The 27,227-nt window shown below is 44.0% G+C and overlaps 1 protein-coding gene across 1 annotated transcript in view; it reads left to right on the top strand.

Annotated features, from left to right (window-relative positions):
* Window positions 1–27,227, top strand: part of GDPD1 (glycerophosphodiester phosphodiesterase domain containing 1) — a 104,602-nt gene that overhangs the window by 52,331 nt on the left and 25,044 nt on the right. Inside the window, exons 3-5 of the mRNA XM_044283945.1 lie at window positions 5,027–5,162; window positions 20,897–20,942; window positions 21,864–21,985. Of these exons, the coding sequence (XP_044139880.1) occupies window positions 5,027–5,162; window positions 20,897–20,942; window positions 21,864–21,985 (304 nt within the window). The remainder of the gene's footprint in view (window positions 1–5,026; window positions 5,163–20,896; window positions 20,943–21,863; window positions 21,986–27,227) is intronic.

The raw sequence follows: 27,227 nt of genomic DNA, 5'->3' as shown, positions 1-27,227 counted from the left end.
ATTGCATTCCTGCAAGATAACCTTGGTAAAGCGTGAGAGATCCTCTTTAGTAGGTAGTATTTGTAACAGTAGTCAAAAGTCTGCCATGGTCGATGGTCTGAAGTTGGCAAACTTGCAGGACAAGGGTGAAAGGCTTGAACCCAGTATACTTTAGGGTTCGCATAGAGGAGCAGAAGACATTGTAGAAATGTTAGAAGAGAGCAATGGGGCATTAGGGACCCATATATCTACATCTGGGCTCAGAGGATAGGATGCAGAAGAAGTAGAGGAGCTACAATGAGACAGACCCCAGGACGACCCTGTTGACCACTGGGGGAAGCAACAGGAGCAGGAATAAGATCCACAATCACTGATGGGGGTCTCAGCAAATGTATGTCACCAGTGACCAGTGCAGGATGGTCTGATGACTGAAAAGGTTCTGGGGTAATAAAGGCACTGAGGCAGCAGGGGATGTCTGTGAGGTTGCAACCCCGGCCCCAAGAACCGTCACTGTCAGCGGAACCTAGTTTGTGGTTACGGCCCCTGAGGGCACATGCAAAGGCCTGGGCATAGCCTCATAGGAAGTCTCATCACATGAGTTGGAGAGGAGTGTTGCAGGTGCGGCCATCGTGATAATTTGCGTCCTCTGAATGTAACAGAGGGCAGCCGCTTTCTCCCTTCAGCTCCACAAGTCCCTGTGGTAAGTAAGCGGTTATGGCAGCACCGCTGCTGGTTTATAACATAGTTAGCTACTGTGGCCCGTAGACCCACTTCTGCTGACATGCCTACCTCACATTGTGGCTGGGTGGCCGCAGGAACAACAGCAGAAGACGCCAGGGGTCCTGTTCTTAGGTCCATTGCACCTGAGGATAGAATAGGAGTTGCGAGAACTTTCTACCGGAGTGGTAATGATGGTGAGTGGGTGGTAACACCAGGCGGCAAGGCAGGCACTGAGGAAGATGTTGGGTGGCCATCTTGGGAGTATGCCGCCTCTCCCTGCAGGGCCGAATATAGGGACAGCAACTGGCGGGTGAAATACTGAGAGCATGGGATCCTATCATGTGCTTTTTGATAACTTTCCACCCTACGCCATGTATTTTTTAATTACCGGTAGTACCACTTTTCCAGCCTTTTGTTGCCCCTGTCCCAACTTTCTTGATATGCGTTGATGCCAACAAGTTCTAAAGTTCTAAATGAGTTTCTTTTCTGATGTGTTCTGTGATCTATTGTGAATAAAATATATGTCTATGACAGGGGTCTGCAACCTTTTTAAGACTGTGTTTAACCCCTTAAGGACCGGGCTCATTTTCACCTTAAAGGGGTTATCCCATCTTAGACAATGTGGGTCCACCTCTGGGACCCGCACCTACAGGGAGAACGGAGCCGGGGAGAGTTGCAGCTGGAGGACCCTCTGTCCACCACCAGGCGCAGCTCCCCGCCTCTCCCATTGAAGTGAATGTGAGCACACCGCGCATGCGCGGCCACCGCTCCCATTCATTTCTATGGGGCCGATGGAAATAGCCGAGCCGCTCCGTTCTCCTTGTAGGTGCGGGTCCCAGCGGTGGGACCTGCACCTATCAGACAATGGGGGCATATCCTAGTGATATGTCCCCATTGTCTCAGATGGGATAACCCCTTTAAGGACCAGGCAATTTTTTGCAAATCTGACTAGTGTCACTTTATGTGTGAATAACTTTTAAACGCTTTTACTTATCCAGGCCATTCTGAGATTGCTTTTTGTGTCACATATTGTACTTCATGACACTGGTAAAATGGAGTAAAAAAATGTCATTTTTATTTATAAAAAAATACCAAATTTACCCAAAATTTGGAAAAATTAGCAAATTTCCAAGTTTAAATTTCTCTACTTCTATAATACATAGTAATACTTCCAAAAATAGTTATTAATTTACATTCCCCATATGTATACTTCATGTTTGGATCATTTTAGGATGCCATTTTATTTTTTGGGAATGTTACAAGGCTTAGAAGTTTAGAAGCAAATCTTGACATTTTTCAGAAATGTTCCAAAACCCACTTTTTAAGGACCAGTTCAGGTCTGAAGTCACTTTGTGAGGCTCACATAATAGAAACCACCCAAAAATTACCCCATTTTAGAAACTACACCCCTCAAGGTATTCAAAACTGATTTTATGAACTTTGTTAACCCTTTAGGTGTTCCACAAGAGTTATTGGCAAATGGAGATGAAATTTCTGAATTTCTTTTTTTTTTTGTGCAAATTTTCCATTTTAATCCATTTTTTCCAGTAACAAAGCAAGGGTTAACAGCCAAACAAAACCAAATATTTATTGCCCTGATTCTGTAGTTTATAGAAACACCCCATATGTGGTCGTATACTACTATATGGGCACACGGCAGGCCACAGAAGGAAAGGAACAACATATGGTTTCTGGAAGGCAGATTTTGCTGGACTGTTTTATTTACACCATGTCCTATTTGAAGCCCCTCTGATGCAGGCATTTCCGAATGGCCTCAAAACGAGAAAGTGTCATGGCCTTACAGTAGAGTGGGGTCTGGTAGAGGACATCCCCACTCCAGTACGGCCTGACACAGTTTTTTTTTTACTAGGCCCATGCGCAGCACAAGGCTCCAAAACGTCCTCATCTCGGCTGCACTGACCGGAGTCCAGCCACCGGACCTAGCCAAAAAGGAGCCTGGGTGTTGAGCAATGAACTGTTGGGCGAACAAGTCTGTTTGCTCCACCATCAGATTAACAAAGTGGTCACTGAAAAAAAAATATAAAGTCATATTCAGTGAAGCCCACTGTAGGAATCTGGATTCCTGGTTGGCCAACAAAGTCAGGAATCATGGGCTAAAAATCCTCTGGGGTACACCAGATAAGTTCACCGGTAGGCGGCTCAGGTGGACTTATCTGGTGGGCCGGAAAACTAGTACGAGCACCATGGCTGCTCATACTAATGTGGGCCACAGGATCCCTGGCATGGGGGTCGCCTGGCGGCGTCTCCGCCACAATGGGGGCTCATTATCACTAGATGATGAGTAGGATGTGGATGACAAGAGGAAAGTGGGGTCATCCTCGTCCTCACTGGGGCTCTCGGAGTCGGAGACAAGCAGGGCGTATGCATCCTCGGCCGAGAACGTTTGGCAGCCCATAGGGGACGGGTGTTCACGTTTACTTAAACCCTACCCCACCCTAAACCTAACAGAAAAAATAAAATGAAAGCCCCAAAAATTTAAAAATAAATAAAATTCAAACTCGCTGATCAGCGGTCCGAAGCTGATCAGCGTGGGGTGGGCGATGCGCTAACAGTGGCCGGATGCTAAGAGTACCGGCCAGAGTCAGTGCATGCACACAGAAACAAAGCGCTTGCGCCCCAAAAAATGTGTGTGGGGGGGCAGGGGGCGAAGCTGCAGCACCCCTGAGGGGTCTAGGGTCGCACAGCTGAGTGTGCTGTGGACCCCAGACACCTGATCAGGGTGAAGCACAAAAAAACTAATTTTTCCCCCTAAAACTATCCCTCAGTCAGATGGTACTATGGTGGCTCACGTGGGGGTGCTGGGCTCAGAGGTGGACGGACGGGCTCCTCTCTCCTGGCTCCACGAAAGCAATATGGAGGAGAAGAGCAGAGCTCGGGGAAGTTAACCCCCGCCCGTCCAGCCAATAGGATGCGACCCTGAGAGGTAATGTTACCGCAACCTCTCAGGATCTAAGGATGGTGATTGGTGGTGTATTATCACACCACCGATCACCATCCTATTCCAGGTTATCTGGTCACCAGAGACCCAAATGACCCGGAAACGCAGCAAACCACAGGCCTGAATTGACCTGCGGTTTGCTGCGATCGCCGATATGGGAGGGTCACAGGACCCCCCCTCGGCATTGTCACAGAGTGCCTGCTGAATGATTTCAGCAGGCACTCTGTTCCGATCACCGCCCGCTGCGCGGCGGTGATTGGAAATACACAGGGTGTACCTGTACGCCCTGTGTCCTTAAGGACTCGGACATCAGGGTGTACCTTTACGCCCTGTGTCCTTAAAAAAATCTAGGCTAAAGTGCTCAGTGTGCTGCGCAATACAGGAAAGTCATATAACACAAACTGTATGTGACATAAACCAAATAATCAGTTTAACTTACCATTCAGTTTGACCCTTGTCCCTTGCCTCCTTTGCAAAGAGGATCCAGCTGTGGTTCATATGAGGTGACTTTGAGCTGGACACAATCCTCAGAGTGATCTGCAGTAAGTCTGCTTCTTGAGGGGCAGATGATGGCATGCAGATGTGAGAAGATTTGTCCCAAAGTACGTCCACTCGAAGACTGACAGCATTGCCAATGCCATCTTCTTGAGAGTTTTCCAACTTTTTAGAAAAATTTCCTTCCAGCAAATGTATGGATGGATAATTAAGTATGTCACTGCTCCTCTGGATCTGCTTAAAGAGGTTCTGCAGTTTGTTTAAACTAATGATCTATCCTCTGGATAGATCATCAGCATCTGACCGGCGGGGGGTCCGACACCCGGGATCCCCGCCGATCAGCTGTTTGAGAAGGCAGTGGCACTCCAGCAGCGCCGCGGCCTTCTCACTGTTTACCGCTGGCCAAGTGACGTCACGACTAGTATCAACTGGCTTGGGCGGGGCTAACCTTGATTCAAGTGAACGGAGCTTAGCCGCGCCCAGGCCAGTTAATACTGGTCACCCCCCTTCCTTCCCACAGTAATAAAGCACCTCCCCATGTACCAATCACATCCAGATCCCCCCCTCACACACACAAAGTAATCATACAGGCTCACAATCCTCCCCCACCCACCAAAGTTGTTGGAAGCTTGCCGTTTATTGTTTGCGTTCTTTACATTTTACACTGAGTTCTAACCTTTTTGGATTTGGGGTTGTAGATAATGTATATTATAAAACAGTTTATGTTTCAAAAATGTATTTAATGGAGAAAAAAGCATCATAAGTGCTTGTCATTATATAGTAAAACGTACAGATTTTGTACAATACAATCATGACAAGTTAATTATAAAACCGTTTAATATGTTAATAACGTTATGTCATTGAACCTTACAGTGCAGTCAGCCTCGGAACAGATATGCTGGAACTTGATTGCCACCTCACGAAAGATGAAGAGGTTGTGGTGTCTCATGATGGGAACTTGAAGCGGTCGACTGGTATCAATGTCAATATATCGGAGCTGAACTACTGTGTGAGTGTATATACAGATGTGATGTAAAACGTCTTCCCTGCCTTGAGAGGCGCTATCACCCTACAATGGCTAGAAGTACGTGTTAGCGTTGTCTTATGTTGGTCTTGATGATTATTACATTGGCAAGGTGATTGTCCAAAAATAGTTCTAGTTGTACATGGCTTATCTGAAACAAATAATTTTTATTTTTATTATTCATTTAAGAAGACTTTATACTATGAGCATTTCTCTAATATTTGATGATGTAATGAATAATCATTTTGTGATTATTTAGGTCTCAAAGCATGTGACCACATGGTGCTATTGTGTTGTGGTTGTGCTGCATTCGAGTGCTCCATGGCCGTACGAGCTGCAGAGGGCTCTGGTTAAACCAATTAAGACTGTATGGTTAATGGTCTGCATTGTTAAAGGGGTTATCTGATCCTGTAAACAACCTCCGAAATGCCCAGGTCCCTCATACAAAAAATACTTACCTGGTCCCCAACACCTGCGTCCCTCCCGATCCCTGCATGGCCGCTGCTGCACCTGACGGGTGTTGCAGCCTATAGTGGCTGTGACGATGACTTGCTCCCCTAGGGTCACCAGTGATGTCACACGTCATGCAAGGGGGAAAGTCACTGTCACGGCCTGCAGTTGGCTGCACCCCCTGTCGCTGGATGTTCTGATCTGCATGACAGGTAGATGCAACAGCAGCCGTACAGGGATCAGGAGGGACACAGGCGTCGGGGACCATGTAAATATGTTCTGTATGAGGGACCCTGGCATTTTAGGGGGTGTTTACAGGATCTGATAACCCCTTTAATAGCTGCAAGGCACACGCAATACCTTGCGGACATCAACAATGCAGACCAACTAAACAGTGTGGTCTTAAGCGGTACTCAGCTGCAGTGCGGCCATTTTGCAACCATGACATGACTGCACCGTGCGGTCATACCCTTAGACACAAAGCATATTTACTCGGCAGGGACCCAATGATTTGGCTTGTTCCACAGCTCCACGACATTAGATCATCAGTGATTTAGGCCCCTTTGAACATAACCTCTTAAAGAATAGTCTTGGCCAGGAATAAGTAACTACAACGGAATTAGAAGTTCTAAGCATTGTGCAACTGCGACCATCAATCAGTGGCTATTGCTTTTATACTTCTGTTACATACTGAGTACACAAACTGCTGATATCTCTGTATCTTACTGTGTGCAATCCACATCACAGTCATCTGTTTGTCAGGAAGTGGTAAATGCAGCAGTACATTTGTACCTTATGGGTTTTGAAATCTTAACCCTTTAAGAACCAGGCCATTTTTTGCAAATCTGACCAGTGTCACTTTATGTGTGTATAACTTTAAAACATTTTTACTTATCCAGGCCATTCTGAGACAGTTTTTTCGTCACATATTGTACCTCATGACACTGGTAAAATGGAGTAAAAAAAAAAAAATCATTTTTATTTATAAAACAAAATACCACATTTACCAAACATTTAGAAAAAGTTTCAATTTCTCTACTTATATAATACATAGTAAAACCTCCAAAAATAGTAATTTATTTACATTCTCTATATGTCTACTTCATGTTTGGATCATTTTGGGAATGACCCCATTCTAGAAACTACACCCCTCAAGGTATTCAAAACTGATTTTACAAACTTTGTTAACCCTTTAGGTGACCCACAAGAGTTAATGGCAAATGGAGATAAAATTTCAGAATTTCAATTCTTTGGCAAATTTTCATCCATTTTTTCCAGTAACAAATCAAGGGTTAACAGCCAAACAAAACTCAATATTTATTGCCCTGATTCTGTAGTTTGCAGAAACACCCCATGTGTGGTCATAAACTGCTGTACGGGAAAGGAAGGGAACGCCATATGGTTTTTGGAAGGCAGATTTTGCTGGACTGGTTTTTAGAAGCCATGTCCCATTTAAAGCCCCCCCTGATGCACCCCTACAGTAGAAACTCCAAAAAAGTGACCCCATTTTGGAAACTACGGGATAAGGTGGCAGTTTTGTTGGTACTATTTTAGGTTAAATATGATTTTGTTGCTTTATATTACACTTTTTTTGAGGCAAGGTTACAAAAAAATTTAAATTCTGAAATGTAATCTCCATTTGCCAATAACTCTCGTGGAACACCTAAAGGGTTAACAAAGTTTGTAAAATCAGTTTTGAATACCTTGAGGGGTGTAGTTTCTTAGATGGAGTCACTTTTTTGGAGTTTCTACTCTAGGGGTACATCAGGGGGGCTTCAAATGGGACATGGTGTCAAAAAATTGCTGTTTTGGGACCGTTTTATTTTTGTTATTTACATCTTTGATCTGACAGGTTAGATCGTGTGCTATTTTTTGGGCTTTTTTGTTTTAGTTTTACATAATAATGCATTTAAAAAAATAAATAAATTTTATGTCTCCACATTCTGAAAAGCCATATTTTTATATATAATATTTTGGGCGACTGTCTTAGGTAGGGGCTCATTTTTTGCGGGATGAGATGTCAGTTTGATTGGCACTATCTTGGGGTGCATATGACATTTTGGTCGCTTGCTATTACACTTTTTGTGATGTAAGGTGACAAAAATGGCTTTTGACACCGTATTTATATAATTTTCTTTTGCTGTGTTCACCTGAGGGGTTAGGTCATGGGTTATTTTTATAGAGCAGGTTTTTGCAGACGCGGCACTACCTAATATGTATGCTTTTTTATTTTATTTTAGTTTTACACAATAATATCATTTTTTTAACCAAAAAAAATCATGTTTTAATGTCTCCATAGTCTGACAGACATATTTGTTTATTTTTTGGGGCGATTGTCCTATGTAGGGGCTCATTTTTTGCGGAATGAGATGGCGGTTTGATTGGTACTATTTTAGGAGGCATATATTTTTTTGAACGCTTGCTATGAACATTTTGTGATGTGAAGTGACAAATATTGCTTTTTTGACACTGTTTTTATTTAATGATGTGGTCATGTTTTATTTTTATAGAGCAGGTTCTTACGGACGCGGCGATACCTAATATGTATAGTTTTTTTAATTTATTTTACTTTAACACAATAACAGCTTTTTAGAAAATGTCTCATGTAGGGGCAAATTTTTTGCGGGGTGAGGTTGATTGGTACCATTTTGGCGTACATACGACTTTTTTGATCACTTTTATTACCTTTTTTGGGAAGTAAGGCGTGCAAAATTTCTATTTCATTATATATATTTTTCCTTTCACCGTGCGGGGAAATTAACATGACCGTTTCATAGATCAGGTCATTACGGACGCGGTGATATCAAATATGTGTAGTGCATTTTATTTATGTATTTTTTAATCAGTGAAGATCCAGTGGGTCTGATGTCTGTATAATTCAATACAGTACACTATATAGTAGGGGTGGGGGGTATAGGCGATATGCGATATAAATTTGTGCCACGATATGGATTTTGTGCATATCTGCTATATCGCTGGACTGCGATATGGCCACGGAGCAGCAGTTCCGATCGGAGTCCCAGCAGTGTAATGCTGGGGCTCCGATCGGTTACCATGGCAGCCAGGACGCTACTGAAGTCCTGGCTGCCATGGTATGTCAGTGAGCAGCATTATACTCACGTGTGCCGTGGCCGCCGGGTGCTCCTTTTTCTGTCTGTGCGGTGCATTGCTAATGCTTATAGCTCACGTGCGCCGTGGCTGCCGGGCGCTCCTTCTTCTCATAGGTCTGTGCGGCGCATTGCTAATGCTATAAGCATTAGCAATGCGCCGCACAGACAGAAGAAGGAGCGCCCGGCGGCCACGGCGCACTTGAGTATATTGCTGCTCACTGACATACCATGGCAGCCAGGACTTCAGTAGCGTCCTGGCTGCCATGGTAACCGATCGGAGCCCCAGCATTACACTGCTGGGACTCTGATCGGAACTGCTGCTGCCACCAATGATGTGGGGGGAAGGGGGCCCCTGCCACCAATGATCAATACTGAGGAGGGAGTGGGGGGGCGCAATGCCCACTGCCACCAATGATGGGGGGGAAGGGGACCCTGTGGCCACTGCCACCAATGATTAATACTGGGGAGGGAGGGGGGGTGGGTTTGAGTTACTAGAGGGGGCTGATAAGAGGGAGAGGCTGGGGGGCTGATCAGAGGCTGCGGGGCACATGAGAGGCTGGCTGCCATGATCAGCTCCCTGCTGTTGTGTGCAAAAAGCACAGGGCAGCAGGGAGAGTGTAAAGTCCTATTCACCATAATAGAGCTCTATTAGGGTGAATATGACAAGGGTTCTAGCCCTTAAGGGGGCTAATAGTTATTAAATAAAAAGTAAAAAAATAAAAATTGTTTAACCCCCCAAATATAGAAAACAATATATTGCGATATATATCGCATATCGCACATGCTTAAAATTATATTGCAATATAGATTTTAGGCCATATCGCCCACCCCTACTATATAGTGTACTATACTGTATTTTCACTTTACACTTAGTCTGATCAGACTTCTGCCTTTAGCAGAAGTCTGATTAGACTTAGCCTTACCATGGCAAGCCAGAAGGCTGTGAAGGTGTCCGGTTGCCATAGTAACCATCACCCACTGCCACAGCAGAGCAGCGGGTGATGGGGAGGGAGGGAGGCCCCCTCCCTCTGTGATCCCGTCAAGAATCGGGGGCTGAAACGGCACAGCAGCCTTTGATAGGAGAGCTCCCTCCCTGTTAACCCCTTCCATACAGAGGTCCCTACAGACCACCTTCATGCCATCGGCATTGTCACAGAGTGCCTGCTGAATGATTTGGCGATGATTTAAGCAGGCACTCTGTTCTGTTCACCACCCGCCGCGGTGATCGGAAGTACACAGGACGTACAGGTACGCCCTGTGTCCCCAAGAGGTTAAAGAAATATTAGTGACATTTGTTATAATGAATTTCATATTCCACAGAGGAACCCTCACAGTGTGCTAGGAATAGGCCATGTGGTTTATCCACATGAGAGGTGTAGCAGAAGTATTATATCACGAACTACAGACCTAATGAAAGTGGATATACTGATGTAATCTTAGAAATATGAAAAGAACCTTATACCACAAAATTCCCACAAAGTTGGAAGCATACAATTGTCTAAAATGTCTTGGTATGCTGAAGCATTAAGATTTCTCTTCACTAGAATGAAGGGGCCTAGGCAAACCATTGAAAAAACAAGCCCATAGCATTATCCCTGCTCCACCAAACTTTACAGTTGGCACAATGCAGTCAGGCAAGTGACGTTCTCCTGGCATTCACCAAATCCAGACTCTTCCATCAGATTGGGAGATCGAAAGCTGTGATTTGTCAGTCCACAGAACACGTTTCCACTGCTCCAGAGTCCACTGGTGGCGTGGCTTGTACCTCTCCATCCTCTGCTTGGTGACGTAAGGCTTGCAGCTGCTCTGCCATAGAAACCCATGCCATGAAGCTCCCGGCACACAGTTTTTATGCTGATGTTACAGTGGAGATTTGGAGTTTAGTAGTTATTGAGTCAGCAGAGCATTGGTGACTTTACACTATGCACTTACTCGGCGCCCCCACTCTTTAATGTTACAGGGTCTGCACTTCGTGGAAGAGTTGCTGAGGTTTCCAAACATTTCCACTTAGTAATCATACCACTCAGGCGGATTATGGAATATCTAGAAGGGAAGAAATGTCATGAACTGACTTGTTACACGTCTGACATCCTATTACAGGACCATGCTGGAATTCAGTGAGCACTTTTGATTGACCCATTCGTTCACAAATGTTTGTAAGGGCTGAGTGCATGGCTAGGGGCTGGATTTTATACACCTGTGGCAATGGAACTGTATGAAACACCTGAATTCAATGATTAAGATGTGTCCTAATACTTTTCTAAATATAATGTGTGTTACATTTATGTTAGTCCAGTATATATTTTTTAAAGGGTTTCTGTCTTTAGAAAAATCGTTATGTAGCTGGCTGACATTAGCGATGTCAGCAGAACATAACTGTATGACTTATAACTCCCCGCCTGCCGCCGTTCGCACAAAATTATGACTTTTATAATATGCAAATGAGCCTCTAGGTGCTAGTAGGGCGTTGCTGTTGCACCTGGAGGCTCCGTCCTCTCACCGTTTGGCACGCCCTTGTAAAGGTGATTGACATCCTTGGTCTCCTCCGTGCCCTTCAAATCCCGCGCCTGCGCCGTCCATTTTAGTATTAGGCACAGTGAGTGAACATTATAATGCTTGGCGAGTATAGTGTATCACTGTATGTGTAATTAGTTGTCTAGGTACTGTCCAGTTCCACTTATTCAAGTTATATTAGGGTTACCCTCGGCTCACAATGTTTACTCTAGCACGGAGAGCTGACCCAGTAAGCCATCTCTTGCTTACGCCCGCGACGCCAGTCCTGGGACTTCGAACCATCCTCTCCAGGAATTTAGCCAGGAATTTAGCTGGGCATCTTCTTTTCAAATATATTGCTCTTTCATATCTCAGTATATTATTAAGTCTGTTCACAAATTCCCGGCTAGTGGGTGAGTTCTGTTCTATCCAATGTTTGGCTATTAATATTCTAGCTTGGAATAGCATTCTTTGTATACTTAAAGACATTCCACTGTCACCTCTGGTTACATCTACAAGACCTAATATACTGTACATACTCTGGGATCACTAAATAGCTGTATCTGAGTTGTCTGAGCAATTATCCACAATCTCCTTCTAATATGTTCCTAACCCAGAGCATTCCCAAAACATATGCATCAAGGAGGCCTCCTCCGCTCCACATCTGGGACAGCACGAGTTCGTCCGAATCCCTATCTTATATAAGAATGTAGGGGTTTTATACACTTTATGTATTAGAAATAGCTGGGATAGACGTTGAGCTTCACTAAGTGTTAAGCTAGGAGTTAAAGCCAGGACATTATTCCATTTCTCCTGTGTAATAGTATCCATATCCAGTTCCCATTTATTTTCAATCGGTAAACTGCTCGATGAGGTAGATTTGTCAAACAAATGTCTATATAATAGAAATAAATCCTTTAGAACTGCCACTACGCAGCACCTGTTGGACTATCGGGGGGAGGCTGATATTTGTATGCCCTCCTTAAACGGAGCCTGATATGTGTGTCTCATCTGTAGGAATTGGCAGAACACAGTGTGTGGGAGACCAAATTCCTGTTGTAATTGTGCAAATGACTTTATAATACCTCCCTTCTGAATCTGATGAAGGAAGAGAATACCCCTTTCTTCCCACGGGGAGAAACCTTCCAATCTAAATAATTCAGGTAGCCGCGGGTTGCACCATAAAGGCGTTTTGTGATATAGTCCTTGGAGTCCAATTAGTTCCTTAAACCTAGACCAAATTTTTGTTATTAATGATACTGTGGGATAGTTCTCAGAACATGTCTGCAGCTTTCCCAGTTCTGCCTTAGCGATGGGCGTCTTTTGTTTCATAATAAATGGCGCTATTCTGGCCGAGGGTCCCAGACCAGTACATTGTCCCCATCCTTTAAGATGCCATAGTTGTGCAGCTACAAAGTATAGCCATGGATTTGGGAGAGAAAGGCCCCCCTCCTCCTCACCCCTCTGAAGCGTCTCCATACCAATTCTAGGTTGTTTCTTTTTCCATACTAGGGAGCGAAAGATACCCTGGATCTTATAAAATACCCTTTGGGGGATCCACACAGGGGAGTTATGTAATATATACAACAATTGAGGCATTAATATAATCTTGATTAAATTGCAACGACCAACTACTGACAGAGGAGGTTTACACCAGGTGTGTGCCTTGTCTGTAAATTTGTGAATCAGGGGGTCTAGATTAACCTTAACACTTCCTCTTAATACTTAAAGCTGTGAGTGACTTGTAGCTGGATCTGCATCCCATCAATTTGTGATGGGATGGGATTAAGAGGAAGAATTACAGATTTATTCCAATTACTTGTTAATCCAGATTGCTTTCCAAATTTGGTAATGCATTCCATAATTGGGCGAATAGAACACACTATGTCCCCTGTGTATATAAGCATATCATCAGCATATAGGGAGACTCTTTCTTCTCGAGAACCCAGTGGAAACCCCATCCAGTCTGGCTTAATAGCTATAGCGAACAATAGAAGAGATAATGGACAACCCTGTCTTGTACCCCTATGAGGGGAAACTGTGCAGATAGCTCCCCATTCGCCCTAATTCTGGCCACTGGTGAGCAGTAGAGAAGCTGAACCCATGACATGAATTCCCGCCCAAACCCCATAGCTCTTATGACCTCCCACAAATATTCCCATTCGACACTATCAAAAGCTTTGGCAGCGTCGAGGGACAACATTGCACAGCAGCCCCCAGTATCCGTCGATCTCTGGAAATTGAGAAAAAGTCTCCGGAGATTAATGGAGATACTTTTGTCCAGCATAAATCCTGACTGATCTTCATGTATGAGGGAGTTAATAACTTTATTCAGGCAGTAAGCCAGTACCTTCGCCAGTATTTTCACATATGTAGACAGAAGGGAGATGGGCCTAAAGTAGTCAGGTAAAGTTGGATCCTTTCCAGGTTTTGGCAACACTACCACTACAGCCTCTCTCATAGATGCAGGCAATATTCCCAATCGAAGAGCATCTTTAAATGTGTCTATAGAACTCAATCAGGAAACCATCAAAACCCGGGGCCTTCTCGATAGGAAAAGAGTCAAGGGCCGCCTGAAGTTCCTCCAGCTCTAAGGGCTCATCCAGATATCGTGTCGATTCCAGTGGCATCACCGGTATGGGTATATTGGCTAGGTAGGTATCACGGTAGGGAGTGGGGGGATACTCCCCACCGTAAAGTGAGGAGAACGGGGAAGCAGCTAGGCCTGAACACCAGGTAAAGGGAGCAGGTCAACGCCTAGATCCACCCTAATCCTGGCCCTGACTCCTAACCGTATGAGCAGACCCAGAAGGCAGGTGGGCTCATAACCTGAGTAGCCCTGAGGATTCCTGAAATAATGTTAGGAGCAGGAGACAACCTTTTCTTTCCAGACGCGGATGAACAGGAGTCTCCATCGGCCTGGCTGCAAGGAAAGGGACAGCCAGTGAACAGCCACTGGATTGGCAGGTAACAACAACAACCACCGGACCCCATGCAGACAGGAAGCAGAGCTGCTTGCCGACTTGTGATTCCCCCTTCGGGGAACCCTGACACCCCCTTCCGGAAGTTAACAGATAAACAGTGGAAATGTCTAGCAATGCTGGAATCAAACACAAAACATACAAGACATGGAACACCAAACTAGACATAAACACCAAACAAGACAAACAGGTGAGGATGGGAAAAGGACAGAGGGAACATAGGGGAGACATCATGGTGACATCGATGTCTAGCTAGGAGGCCCTCCCACTGGACAGATGGTATATCCAGGAAAGGAGCAACACTCCAGCTCACACAAAGGCTGGAAGGCAACTGACCTCAGACTCTCAACACCAGAGCCAAGAGGCCAACACCAGAGCCAAGAGGCCACACCCAAGACACACCTAAATCCACAGCAGCAAGATAATTAACCCCTCCGGCACCAGACAGGGAAGGACCCAGGGGAAATGAGTAGCCACCTACATGCTGCAACAACAGGTTGCCGCAGGCAACAGTATGCACGGCAACCGTGTCACGGTGCACATTATTCTGGATGGGCCTTCTTTCGAGCGGACCACTCTGGCTAGTAAGCTGCCCGTGCTTTCTCCTGCTTCAAAATATTTCTGTTGTAAGAAGAAACGTTTGTTGTCTGCAGTTTGGGTCATCTTTTAATTTACCCCGTGCCTCCCTCCACACCGACTCAGTCTGTGTGGAAGAGTCTTGTATATAAGCAACCTCAGAGTCCTTCACCTCCCGCTGCAAGAAGTCCCCTAGTCTTATTTTTCCGTCTTTTAACTTTTTGTATGTATAAACCCCGAACATAAGCCTTTATAGTATCTCACACTATCCAAAGAAATGAACCATTGCATTCCCTACCTCTCACCAGTTGCGTCTCTAATCGAATGGGATAGTGGTCTGATAGACTGCGTGGTAGGTATTCCATAGTGGAAATATAGGACGATGCCTCCAAGGACCCAATAGGCAAATCTATCCTAGAGAGAGAATGATAAGATATTGAGAAGCAAGAGTATTTGCGTACGTCAGGATATTGGAGTCTCCACAAATCATGGCGATCCAACTCGCGCAATAGCTTTGCCAGTGAGGTCTCCGAGGCATTCGCCAGAGTGGGGCCCTGATGAAATGTATCTAGAGAAGGGTCTAAGTACTTATTGTCTACTAGCATGAGTATCGGGACTGGGGGGCCTTGAATTATGGCGGTCATAACCTGCCTAATTACATTACAGAAATATGGTGGCGGAATGTATATAGCTGAGATATATAGATGAGGAAGAATTGCACCTTAAGTATAGAACAGTGTAAGCAAACATATCTACCATCAGGGTCAATATCCGAAGAATAACGTTCAACGGGTAAGGCCCTGTGTACAAGAACACCGGCCCCTCTAGCATGTGTGGAATAGGTGGAGTAGTAGGAATGTGAGATCCACGGCTTATGTAGCAGTCTCTGGGAGTGCTTAGACAAATGCGTTTCTAGGAGACACAGTATGGCCGGTTGGTATTTTTGCATAGCTCCAAAGATAGCCTGCCTTTTTGTGGTATCTCCCAGGCCTCTAACATTACAGACCTATAACCTGAGCCTTACCCGCCATAGTTCAGAAAAGTACAGAAATGTTTAGGATGCTTATATCTATATGGACTGATCTGTATCTTTTGGTCAAATAGATAAAAAAGTAAGTCGTCTCTCTGCAAATACCCTCCCAACATAAACAATATACCAAAAAAAAAAAAAGGGGAATCTCTCCTTTCGTCCCAAACAAGGGACTTGAGGCACAAACATTTCCTGAAGCTGGCAAACATGAAAAGGCGGCACCAGCGATCCACCCCTAACAGTACGGTACAACTAAGCAGGTGCACTATGAACATAAGGGTAACCTTTGTACATAGAGCCCAGAGCAGCAGCAATTCTTGTGCAACAAGCGGCATCTTATTTATACTTAGTCATAAATACGACTGGCCTAACAAAGATGGAGGCTAAGGACAGCATTCTGTTCATCATGTCTGACTAACGGGCAGTAAAACCTAGATAAAAGTGGGATAATAACATTCAGAATGAAGTGGTTACAATACTCATCATTATACCTTGACGGCTGCAGTCGAGTCCTCAGTGCCAGTCCACTTCAAGATGGTTAGTCTCCGTGGTCAGTCAGTGATCAGCCAGTCCCAGTAGGATCACAGAGGGAGCTTTCATGTAGATCCATCCATCGGGTGGTGTCCTCGGGTGATTTAAAGAAGTGGATCTTTCCACCAGCAACTACACGCCACTTAGAGGGATAAAGCATAGAGTATTGCACATTTTGTCATTCTTAAACGTCTTTTAACATCCAGAAATTTTGCCCGTCATCTTTGGACCTCTGCCGAAAAGTCAGGGAAGACGGATATCTTATTGCCATTGATAGTTAAATCCATATGAACTCTTGCATTACGAAGAATAGTGTCCCAATCTTGGAAGTGCAGGATCTCAAGCAAAATTTGTCTGGGGGGTGCCGCCGACGGCGGCGGGCGGAATGCCACCCTGTGTGCCCTTTCTATTGCAAATAATGGAGACAGGGAATTTTGTCCAAACTTATCTTTAAACCACTCTTCAAAGAACATTGTAGCATTAACCCCTTCTGCCTTTTCCGGTACTCCCACCAATCGGAGTTTGTTTCGGCTTGATCTGTTCTCCGAATCCTCGGTTTTATTTATAAGAAGAGTGATGTTATGGATAACCTTGGCTAGGTCCCTCTTTACAGGGAGTATTTGATCTTCTAAATGGCCCACTCTTTCCTCCACCCCAGCAACACGTTCATTAACTTTCCTTATGTCTTGCCGGATAAAAGAAACACTTTCTTGTAGGGACCCCATGGATGTATGTAGGCTCATTAATGCAGAGCTGCAGTTTTGTACTGTTAAAATATATCTTTAATTGTTGGTTCTGTATCTTGTGGCAGAGCATGAATAGGTATCTGTGGCTGTATCATGGGTTGTGTGTTTACTGCTTTGTGCGCTTCCCCTTCACCAGCTCCTGCCCCCTCCACGTGGATTCCGCCATCTTGGAGAACACTTTCTCCTATGGCATTATTCATAAAGGAGCTCACCTCCACCTCCTCCGTGATATGTCCACTCTGTCAGGACTTCCCTCTGTATGGGGGACCCTGGAAAATTGCTCCAGCCAGGCCGCCACATCTGCGGACCTGGTCGATGTGGTGCCACCATTTTGTTTAGCTGGCGTAGGTCCCGGCCCTCCCGCTCCTTTTTTGTTGTTCGGGTCATGCCTAATAATACTTGCAGGGCGCTTATCCACCCTCCTCCACCTCTGTCCAGCCGATATGAGGGCTCAAGACGCAGGATGTCACAGGATGGTAGTGGGTGCCAGATTGTGTCAGTGAAAACAGATCTGTCCCCATTTACTACATTGTGTGCCAGGACGGATCCGTTTGGCTCACTTTCGTCAAGCGGACAGCAAAACGCTGCAGGCAGCGTTTTGGTGTCCACTTCCAGAGCGGAATGGAGACTGAACAGAGGCAAACTGATGCATTTTGAGCAGATCCTTTTCCATTCAGAATGCATTAGGGCAAAACGGATCTGTTTTGGACTGCTTGTGAGAGCCCTAGACGGATCTCACAAACAGAAAGCCAAAACGTGAGTGTGAAAGTAGCCTAACCCTGAAATGTTGTTCTGTTATATAAATGGTAAAAAGTTTAAACCTAAAAGTGTTGGCCCTTTACAGAGTGATGAGGGAGGAATTGTACAGAGCGATGAGGAAAAAGAGAATCTATTAAATATTTTTTTCCACTGTATTCACTGAGCAAAATGAAATGTCAGATGAAATGAAAAATGTAAATAAAGTAAATTTCCCATTAAAAGTGCTCTGTCTGACCCAGGAAAAAGTGCAGATTATTTTAAAAAGATTAAAATAGACAAATCACCGGATCCAGATGGCATACACCCCCGTAGAGAATTAAAGGGGTTATCCGAGACTATAAAAAGCTCCCCAATATGCCACATGAATATACTTGCCTGGCTTCCTGCTCCCTGCATCGCCACTGCAGCTTTAAGTAATTAAATAGACAGACCCTTATTTCTGATATTTATGGACTCTATAATGACAGGGAGCGTTCCACAGGATTGACGCTTAGGAAACGTGGTGCCAATAAACAAAAATGGGTCAAAAACAGAGCCTGGAAACTGTAGGCCAGTAAGTCTGACATCTGTTGTGAGGATAGGTCATCAGTAGTAAAATCCTGGAAAAAAAACCTTTAACTTTAAATATGAAAGGACTTCATGTTGGAACAATTGTCATGACTTTTCTTGGCCGTACCAGAATATTCACCTGCAGTTTATTACAACAGCCACAACAGGGAATTCCCAGGTAAGCTTTTACGGTAAATCCTAAGGATGTGTCATAAATGCCTGTCCCTCACATATCAGGAGAATGGGGGTTTAGTGACCCGTATTTGCCGCTCTCTCTGTATACATAAGTAGAGAGGGTGGACGTGTGCATGGCCGTCTCCTTCAAAGTCTATGGCTACTTTCACATTAGTGGCAGCCTTCTCCAGTGGGTGAACAGCCTGTCGAATCCGTGTTGCCGCTAGTGCACGCGTGCTGCCGGAGTTCTGCTTCGGCCCCATTGACTATAATCTCGGCATGTTTGCCGCGTTGCCGCTGCGCGCCCCCATTATAGTCAGTGGGGCCAGAGTGGACCTCTGGCGGCACGCATGCACTAGCGACAGCACGGATCCGGTAGGCTGTCCACTAATGTGAAAGTAGCCTATGTCTGTTACAGAAAAAGTCAAGCAAGCAGTGGTAGAAGAAAATGAAGGGTGGCTTTAATTTGTATAAAAATACAATTCAAATGATGTAATTTCCTGAAGTGACAAAGCTGAGGTTATTAACATTCCTGAGCTCTGGAGGCTGAATGAGAACATGCTGATTTATCTAGAGGCCAATATTTATGTTGGAAAATCGGAGAAAGGTCAGGTATTGTAAGGCCGGTGCTGACTGTGTAGGAATGTATTTGCTCTGTGTTAAGCTCCTTTCACAAATTTTTGCTAGCGTATTTTATATTATTATTATTTTCCTATATTTTAAATCCCGCAGTAACAATAACCATTGAAGGTTGAAGGCAGACAGAATGTTATTTAATGGGGTTGGTTGTGAACACATATCCTGTGCAGAATTAGGACATATGACATCATAGAGGAGGAGTCCTCTGCCTGGCACATTCCTCTGGTGGACACGAGTTATTATTTACGTAGCATAGCTGCCACTGAATACTATATTTTGCTGGGGTGGTTGAAATGTATGGCCGGCCACAGCTTCCCCAGCCAGAATCATGTAGAGTAGACATTATTTCGGATTGGAACCATTCGCACTTTCCGATGCATGGTGATACTGAGGCCTATTACATGGCCTTTTACAGATCTGTAACACAGCGCCCATAGTCTGCTATGAGCCCCATACTGTACCACAATTTCTCACGCGCACAGAGGATATTTTTCCTTATGATTCTATGTGATTTAAGCTATAGTTTCTTACACCATAGTTTCTAGGGGAGAGTACAATTTATCATGTATATACCATCCCATGATATACCATAAATGGAGCTATAAGGGACACTGTGTGCCACCCGATATGCATCGTGCACACATCAGTCCCATGAGGATGGACACTTGAAGGGAGTCTGTCACCTCCAAATTTGGTTTCAAAGTAAGAATATTGCCATGTAGGATAGATGCCCCAAAGCTTTCTTGTGAAAATGTTGTCCTTAAATCCTGAGAAATATTTATTTTTATACAAATGTTTTCTGTATCCGTGTATGAACAGTCATAGAGGGAAGCCTGTCAATCACTGATAGGACCACCTCCTTGACTTCAAAGCCCAGAATGAGCAGAAATTTGAATGAATACATTGAAAGTTTTACTGAATCTTTTCCTATAAAACTATACATCAATCTGCTCAGCTCCTCCTGCTCTATAACATGCTGCCTGCCGCTCAGACACCATGTTCAACATGACAGGTGCCCTTAAAGGCAGTATATTTATCCACATGATGAAGTAATTGCTCCCGACTGATATTTATACATTTGTAGATAAAAAGCTGGTAGTAGACATGCATATAGGACGTGATGGGTTCATACTAGGCTTCTACCTATTCCTTCAATATGTCACATTTTTACCTCCATCTATTTGTATCAGTATTTAATTTTTTTAATCTGGTGGGCCTATGCTCTGGGGTTCGGCCGAGCATTCCTCACGGCCACCAGCCGCGTACATAATAGTCTGATGCTCTCAGCATTAATTAATGCCAGGGGCATCAGGTACTTGTGCACATGGCCAGGGGCCGCAGGTGCCCTTCTGAATTCAACTATATTGTCATACTCAGGATGATGATACAGTTGAATACTGCAACAAGGGCAACAATATTATGTGCTGTACTGTGATACTTGGTTCTGCAGGGGCGGTATCTTGTGCTGCACAATGATATTGCTGCCCCTCCTACTTTTGTTATCTCTGACTACTTTTGTTTGTCCACCTTCAGTCAATTTGAACCTGCCTACAACATGGCGGCAATTTTTTTTTTGCCTATTCTAGTTCTAGTTTCTAGTTCTTATTCTGCCCCGAGTATTAGTTTCAATGAAGATGAAGACATTCCTGCATAAACTTTTAAATGTTCTTGTGTCTTTTAGGATCTGCCTCCCTATTTGTGTCAGCTGGATGTGACATTTGAAAAAGGTAACTCTAGTAGTCTTTCTTTTTAATAGTAATGTATAGTGCCCTATCATATTTTGTGGTGCCTCCATGTAGGACTATATTCTCCCTTGAAGCAACGCTTCCAGGAGAGCATACTTCCATAGTGCACAACCATATGGAATAAATCTCAGTCTCACTCAGTATGCATCCAAAGGTACATGCTACAGTATGAGCCTGAAGATTACTATGGGAGCTGTATGGCACATCTGTACAACAGAGATCAGCAATGTGGCTAGGTGTATGCAGCCGTATCATGTCTATGGTCAACTTGAGGCTGGATTTACTCACTTTTGAGTTCACTCATATCGGTCACACTAGCATCAGTATTTTTATGGGTTGGCCTGATCTGATGTGAACTGAGTCTTTCATGAACATCCAAAAATCAATAAGCCCTTTAGATGAGAGCCTAACCAAAAACAACTATAATGTATACAGAGGTACAGTAGAGTTCCATAGACTCCTGTGGGTTATTTATACATTGTACAGATCTGTAATATGGCCATGTGCTTGGGCCCTTTAAGGGGTTGTCCAGCCTTTTGGCCTTTTTTTAACTGTCCCCAGCAGCATCTTGTACCTAATGGAAAAATCACCTGCTGCCCACCGCTCCACCCCAGCTCTGTTGACCAGTCTTCCGGTCCCCAGCCTGTAACTTTCTGGATAGTGTCACAGTAACTGGTGGGTGATGTGCCGCTAGGGTACACGTCAGAGGCCTTTGATTAGCCACAGTGGCACACTTGTCCCCATACAGAAGTTCACAGGACAGAACAGGAATGGAGCCAGGATACAATGGAGGAGAGCAGACGAGAATGAGTTTTTCTCTATGTAAAGCATGCTGCTGGGGGCATTTTAAGGTTATGTCTGTTGGGTGCATTGATGGTAAATGTTGAACCATGTCCTTTCCAGATTGCTGCTGTGACGGTGGGGACGACAGACAAATCCCGCTGCTGAAAGAAGTGTTTAAATCATTTCCAGAGACCCCAATCAACATCGATATCAAAGTGAATAACGACATTCTAGTCAAAAAGGTATCTGCCATATCCACACCATCACTACTAACCTAATCGTTTAGCAATAGTAGTATTACTGATCCACCATCAAACATGATCCAGCAGAAGAAACATGCCGCCGTCGTGGTTACTGGTTATTGGCAGACTGATGTTGGGGCACATGAGCTTGAAGCTATACTTTTGCTTACAAACCACCTTTTGTAACCGTTATGCTAAAAATTAGGATTACAGGGGTTGTAGAAAAAAATATTTTGATTTACCTTAATAGGGACTTCTGAGGTAATAGAGAGGGGTCCCTCTTTAGGATCTTCATCTCTTGACCAGAGTAAAAAGCAGTTGCAAATAGCGTCTCTAACTGTGGAGGACCTGTCCAGACACAAACAACCCATAGGTGGTAATGAGCACAGTGCAATGCCTAGTTTCTCCTGTGATGGCGCTACAGCAAAATTGAACACATACTGCCAGGTTTCCTCACAGATAACAGTTGATTCCTGGAGTTCCCAGTAGGGGGGAATCCCTGAGATCAGTTCCCTACTAAGGGACCTCTCTAACAAGTAGAGATTATCCCAAGTAAACATCCTCCTTAAAGGGGTTGGCCCATGAAACATTGGTGGTATATCGCTAGGGTATGCCACCAATGTCTGATAGGTGTGGGTCTCACCTTTGGGATCCACACCTATCTCTAGAATGGAAGCCGCAAAGTGAAGAAGAGTGGACCGCACACGTGCAACCGCCCTCAATCCATTTTAATGGGAGTGCTGAAAATAGCTGAGCGGCGCACTCGGCTATTTACGGCAGCCCCATAGAAATGTATTGAAAGTGTACTCCCTTATAAATTAGCCTCTGTTCTAGAGATAGGTGCAGGTCCCACCTATAGCAATATGCCACCAGTGTTGAAGATGACACAACCCCTTTAAGTGAGCTTTCTTAGACTCAATCGGTTATGCAAATCTTAAAGGGGTTGTCCGCATTGGTCTTTAGCCTAAGAGCAAATTGAATGCACTTTTCCTGTAAGATGGATACCGGCATTCGACACTGTTATATTTTTACATGGGGTTATTTCTTACATCACTGGTTCATTGCTTCAGATAAATTTAGGCTTTGCAGCTCTGCCTGATCATTTCCTTCCCATGCAACTTAAATAAGGAACAATTTCATCACTAAAACAAACAGTTTCTAAGGTCTCTGCCGCTTCCTTCCTACCCAGTTTTCTGAAGGGATCCGTCACTCGGGGGTTTATATGCTGTTTGTTGTGCTTTTTCCTAGTCGGAGAATTCCCTGTGTCATCTGGGGCTTGTAATATACAACCATGCAGCGGCCAGCACTCTGAGGCTGCCATTAATTCAGCTTGTTTATTGGCCTTAAGTGGCAGTAACAGATACACCGGCTACATCGGCATTAGTGCTGAGAAAATTTACTGAAGGCGTCAGCGAATATAATACAATGATGCTGATAGAGATGGAGATGAACCTGGGGCACTGCTCTGTTAAGTGGTTTGTAGCACAAGAGGAATAACAGTCGGAAGACATTAACCATTACTTCCCTTTATGTTTCACTAGGTGTAAAATGAACGACCTTTGTGTCATGTAGAAGCTGTTGGACAGGACAATATCTCTGCATTCGTTTTCGAGCATTGTCTTGACGTTTCTCTGCTTACTATGGGATGTTTGATCAGAAAATGGCCTATTGTTTAAAACAAGGGGGTCCTTTACTAATCTGAAATACGCCTAAATTAGGCGTATTTCAGGCGCAAATGGCGGCGCTACGGTTAGTTGTGCCACCATCTGCGACTCTGCCCCGCCCCCGCTCAGGTCTAAAATTGTGGGAGTGGCCCATCTCATTCATCATTTTCTACGTCTGTTTTAAGTGTAGAAAATGGTCTAAATATAAGACGTCTCGGAAGCGGTTTTACATTTAAAACTGGCGCTGAAGTTATGGAGAGGCCTGCGCCTCTTCATAACTTCGGCGGAACCAACGCCAGCTATGGGCCTTTTTTTTAGGACCGTGGTCTTAATAAATGTGCCCCCAAGTTTCTATGTCAAAAGGGTTTTCTGACTTTTCTTTACTGATGATCTTTCCTCAGGAGAGGTCATCAGTATCTGATCGGCAGCGGTCTGACACCTGGAAACCCCGCAAATTCTCTGTTTGAGGAGACCGGAGCGTTGCTGCTTCTTCACAGCTTACCAAGCACAGCGCTGTACATTGTATAGTGGATGTGCTTGGTATTGCAGCCCAGGTCCATTCACTTGAATAGTTTAGTAATTATTGGCGTTCTGCACACTGTTGGGCTGGTGCAAGCGAAGGACTTGAACGTCACTTGTATATATATAAAAAAATGAAAAATTTGCAGCACTCAGATTAGCGTATGCAGTTCAATGTGTCGATTTATTATCTAGCATCACATTCAAGTTGCAAACTGAATCTAGACCCATTCACTTCTATGGGGCTGTGCAGATGAGCGGTGATTTTCACGCATCACTTGTGCGTTGCGTGAAAATCGCAGCATGCTCTATATTGTGAATGGGGCTGCGTAAAAATCGCAAGCATCCGCACGCAAGTGCGGATGCGGTGCGATTTTCACGCATGTTTGCTAAGATGAAAGTCTATTCACTGTATTATTTACCCTTATAACATGGTTATAAGGGAAAATAATAGCATTCTTAATACAGAATGCTTAGTAGAAGGTCAATTGAGGGTTAAAAAATAAATAAAAAATAACTCACCTCCTCCTCTTGATCGCGTAGTTGCCGATCTCTTCTTACTTCTTTAATCATGAGCTGCCGGCTAAAGGACCTGTGGTGACGTCACATTACATGGTCCATCACCATGGCGATGGACCATGTGATGAGCTCAGTGACGTCACCACAGGTCCTTTGACAGGTCCTGAAGAAAGAACAGGAGACCGGCAGCAATCAATTGGAGGAGGTGAGTTAATTTTATTTTTATTTTTTTAACCCTCAATTGATCTTCTACTAAGCATTCTGTATTAAAGAATGCTATTATTTTCCCTTATAACCATGTTATAAGGGAAAATAATTACATCTACACAACACCGAACTCAAACCTGAACTTCGTGAAGAAGTTCGGGTCTGGGTACCACAGTCAGTTTGTTATCACACGCGTGCAAAACGCATTGCACGATAAAAACTGAACAACCAAATGCAATCGCAGTCAAAATTGACTGCAATTGCGTACCTACTCGCGCGGGTTTGCCGCAATGCACCCGGGACGCATCCGGAGCCAAAACATGACGCCCCTGTGAACCCAGCCTTAGCGGCATGAGAGACCTGCAGCTAACATGTATGTATTTCAGCTACCAGCTACATCAAACAACACTCAGGAGTCTGGTAAGCGGAGAAATACCACACTGTATCTAATACAAAGGCTGATTTAAATATTGAATAAGTACGCCACCTACGGAACCGTGAAATAAAGCAGCACTTATACTATACAAAGTAGCAACAACAAGACAATCACGTAACAATGAATCATATTATATGTAGCAAGACAACAACAATAGGACATCTTGCAGATATTTATGATATCGCCGTGGAATATGAAATTATTTTAAATAGTGTGTGAGCTCCACACTAGGGACCGTGACTATATATCATTTCAATTCAAGGACTATATATATAATTACTATATTGGTCATTTTTATTTTTTATAGTTCTTTTAAGGTTTTGTATGAAAGATATAGGGGTATTTGTGATTTATGTAGAGTATACTTATTTTTTAAAGGGATAATAAGAATAAACTGCTATGTGTTTTTGATATTTTTTTTTATTTTATATGAGGCCAGCCATTAATTAAATAAATCTACACATTGAATTGCATACGCTAATCTGAGTGCTGCAAATGAAGACCAAGGCGTGTCGTCCTTCTCAGCTGATGAGAGGTCCCTGGTGTCAGACCTCCACCCGATCAGATACTGATGACCTATCCAGAGAATAGGTCATCAATACAAAAAAAAAGTCTGAAAACCTTTTTAAACATATTTTTAGAGAATGTTTGGTGATGTAATGTTTTATTTAATGTGACTATATATATTTTTTTAAAAAGGCCTAAAATCCTGCAATTTTCGAGAATTCCGTGCAGGTGCAATGCGTGAGGTGAACGCATTGCACCCGCACTAAATCCGGACCCATTCACTCCAATGGGGCTATGCACATGAGCGGTGATTTTCATGCATCACTTGTGCTTTGTGTGAAAATCGCAGCATGCTCTATATCCTGCATTTTTTACGCAACGCAGGCCCCATAGAAATGAATGGGGCTGTGTGAAAATCGCAAGCATCTGCAAGCAAGTGCGGATGCAGTACGATTTTCATGCATGGTTGCTAGGTGACGATCGGGATGGGGACCCAATCTTTATTATTTTGCCTTATAACATTATTATAATGGAAAATAATAGCATTCTTAATAAAGAATGCTAAGTAAATGAGGGTTGGAAGGGTTAAAAAAATTTTTTAACTCACCTCATCCACTTGTTCGCGAAGCTCATCACATGGTCCATCACCATTTTTTTTTTAACCCCTCCATCCCTAATTTACTTAGCATTCTGTATTAAGAATGCTATTATTTTCCCTTATAACCATGTTATAAGGGAAAATAATAAAATCTACACAACACCAATCCCAAACCCGAACTTCTGTGAAGAAGTCCTGGTTCAGGTCTGGGTACCAAACATGCCAATTTTTCTCACGTGCGTGCAAAACGCATTAAAACGCTTTGACCTCGCGCAGAAAAATCATGCATTTTCCCGCAAAGCACCCGCATCTTGTTCGGTTCTCACACGCGACACCCATGTGAAAGAGGCATTAGAAGGAGTCTTATAAACTTTTCCCAGCAGCTGACACAAAGGGCTCTCTCCATAATGTAAAGGGGTTTTTCTGAGTGTTTTATACTGATGACCTATCCTCAGAATAAATAAGTAAAAAGAAGGCTGCAGCAGCATCTCCAATAATCTTCTTTATTTCTGGTACTTCAAAGCATATGTACAAAAAGACAATGCAACATTTTGGCTGTCCTCAGCCTTTTGTCAAGCATGCTTGACAAAGGCTGAGGACAGCCGTTTCGTTGCATCGTCTTTTTGTACATATGCTTTGAAGTACCAGAAATAAAGAACATTATTGGAGATGCTGCTGCAGCCTTCTTTTTAATTATTCGTTCTGTGACCACATTGGATCCGTGGTGTTTGGCACAGCTGTTGCATTCCATGACTGCTCAAATTGACCTTTGTGTGCTGCTCTTATCCCACG

This window comes from Bufo gargarizans, chromosome 3 (assembly GCF_014858855.1).
Source record: "Bufo gargarizans isolate SCDJY-AF-19 chromosome 3, ASM1485885v1, whole genome shotgun sequence".
Classification (NCBI taxonomy): domain Eukaryota; kingdom Metazoa; phylum Chordata; class Amphibia; order Anura; family Bufonidae; genus Bufo; species Bufo gargarizans.
The sequence above is the reverse complement of the archived record's forward strand: the minus strand, read 5'-3'. Positions and strand labels throughout refer to the sequence as shown.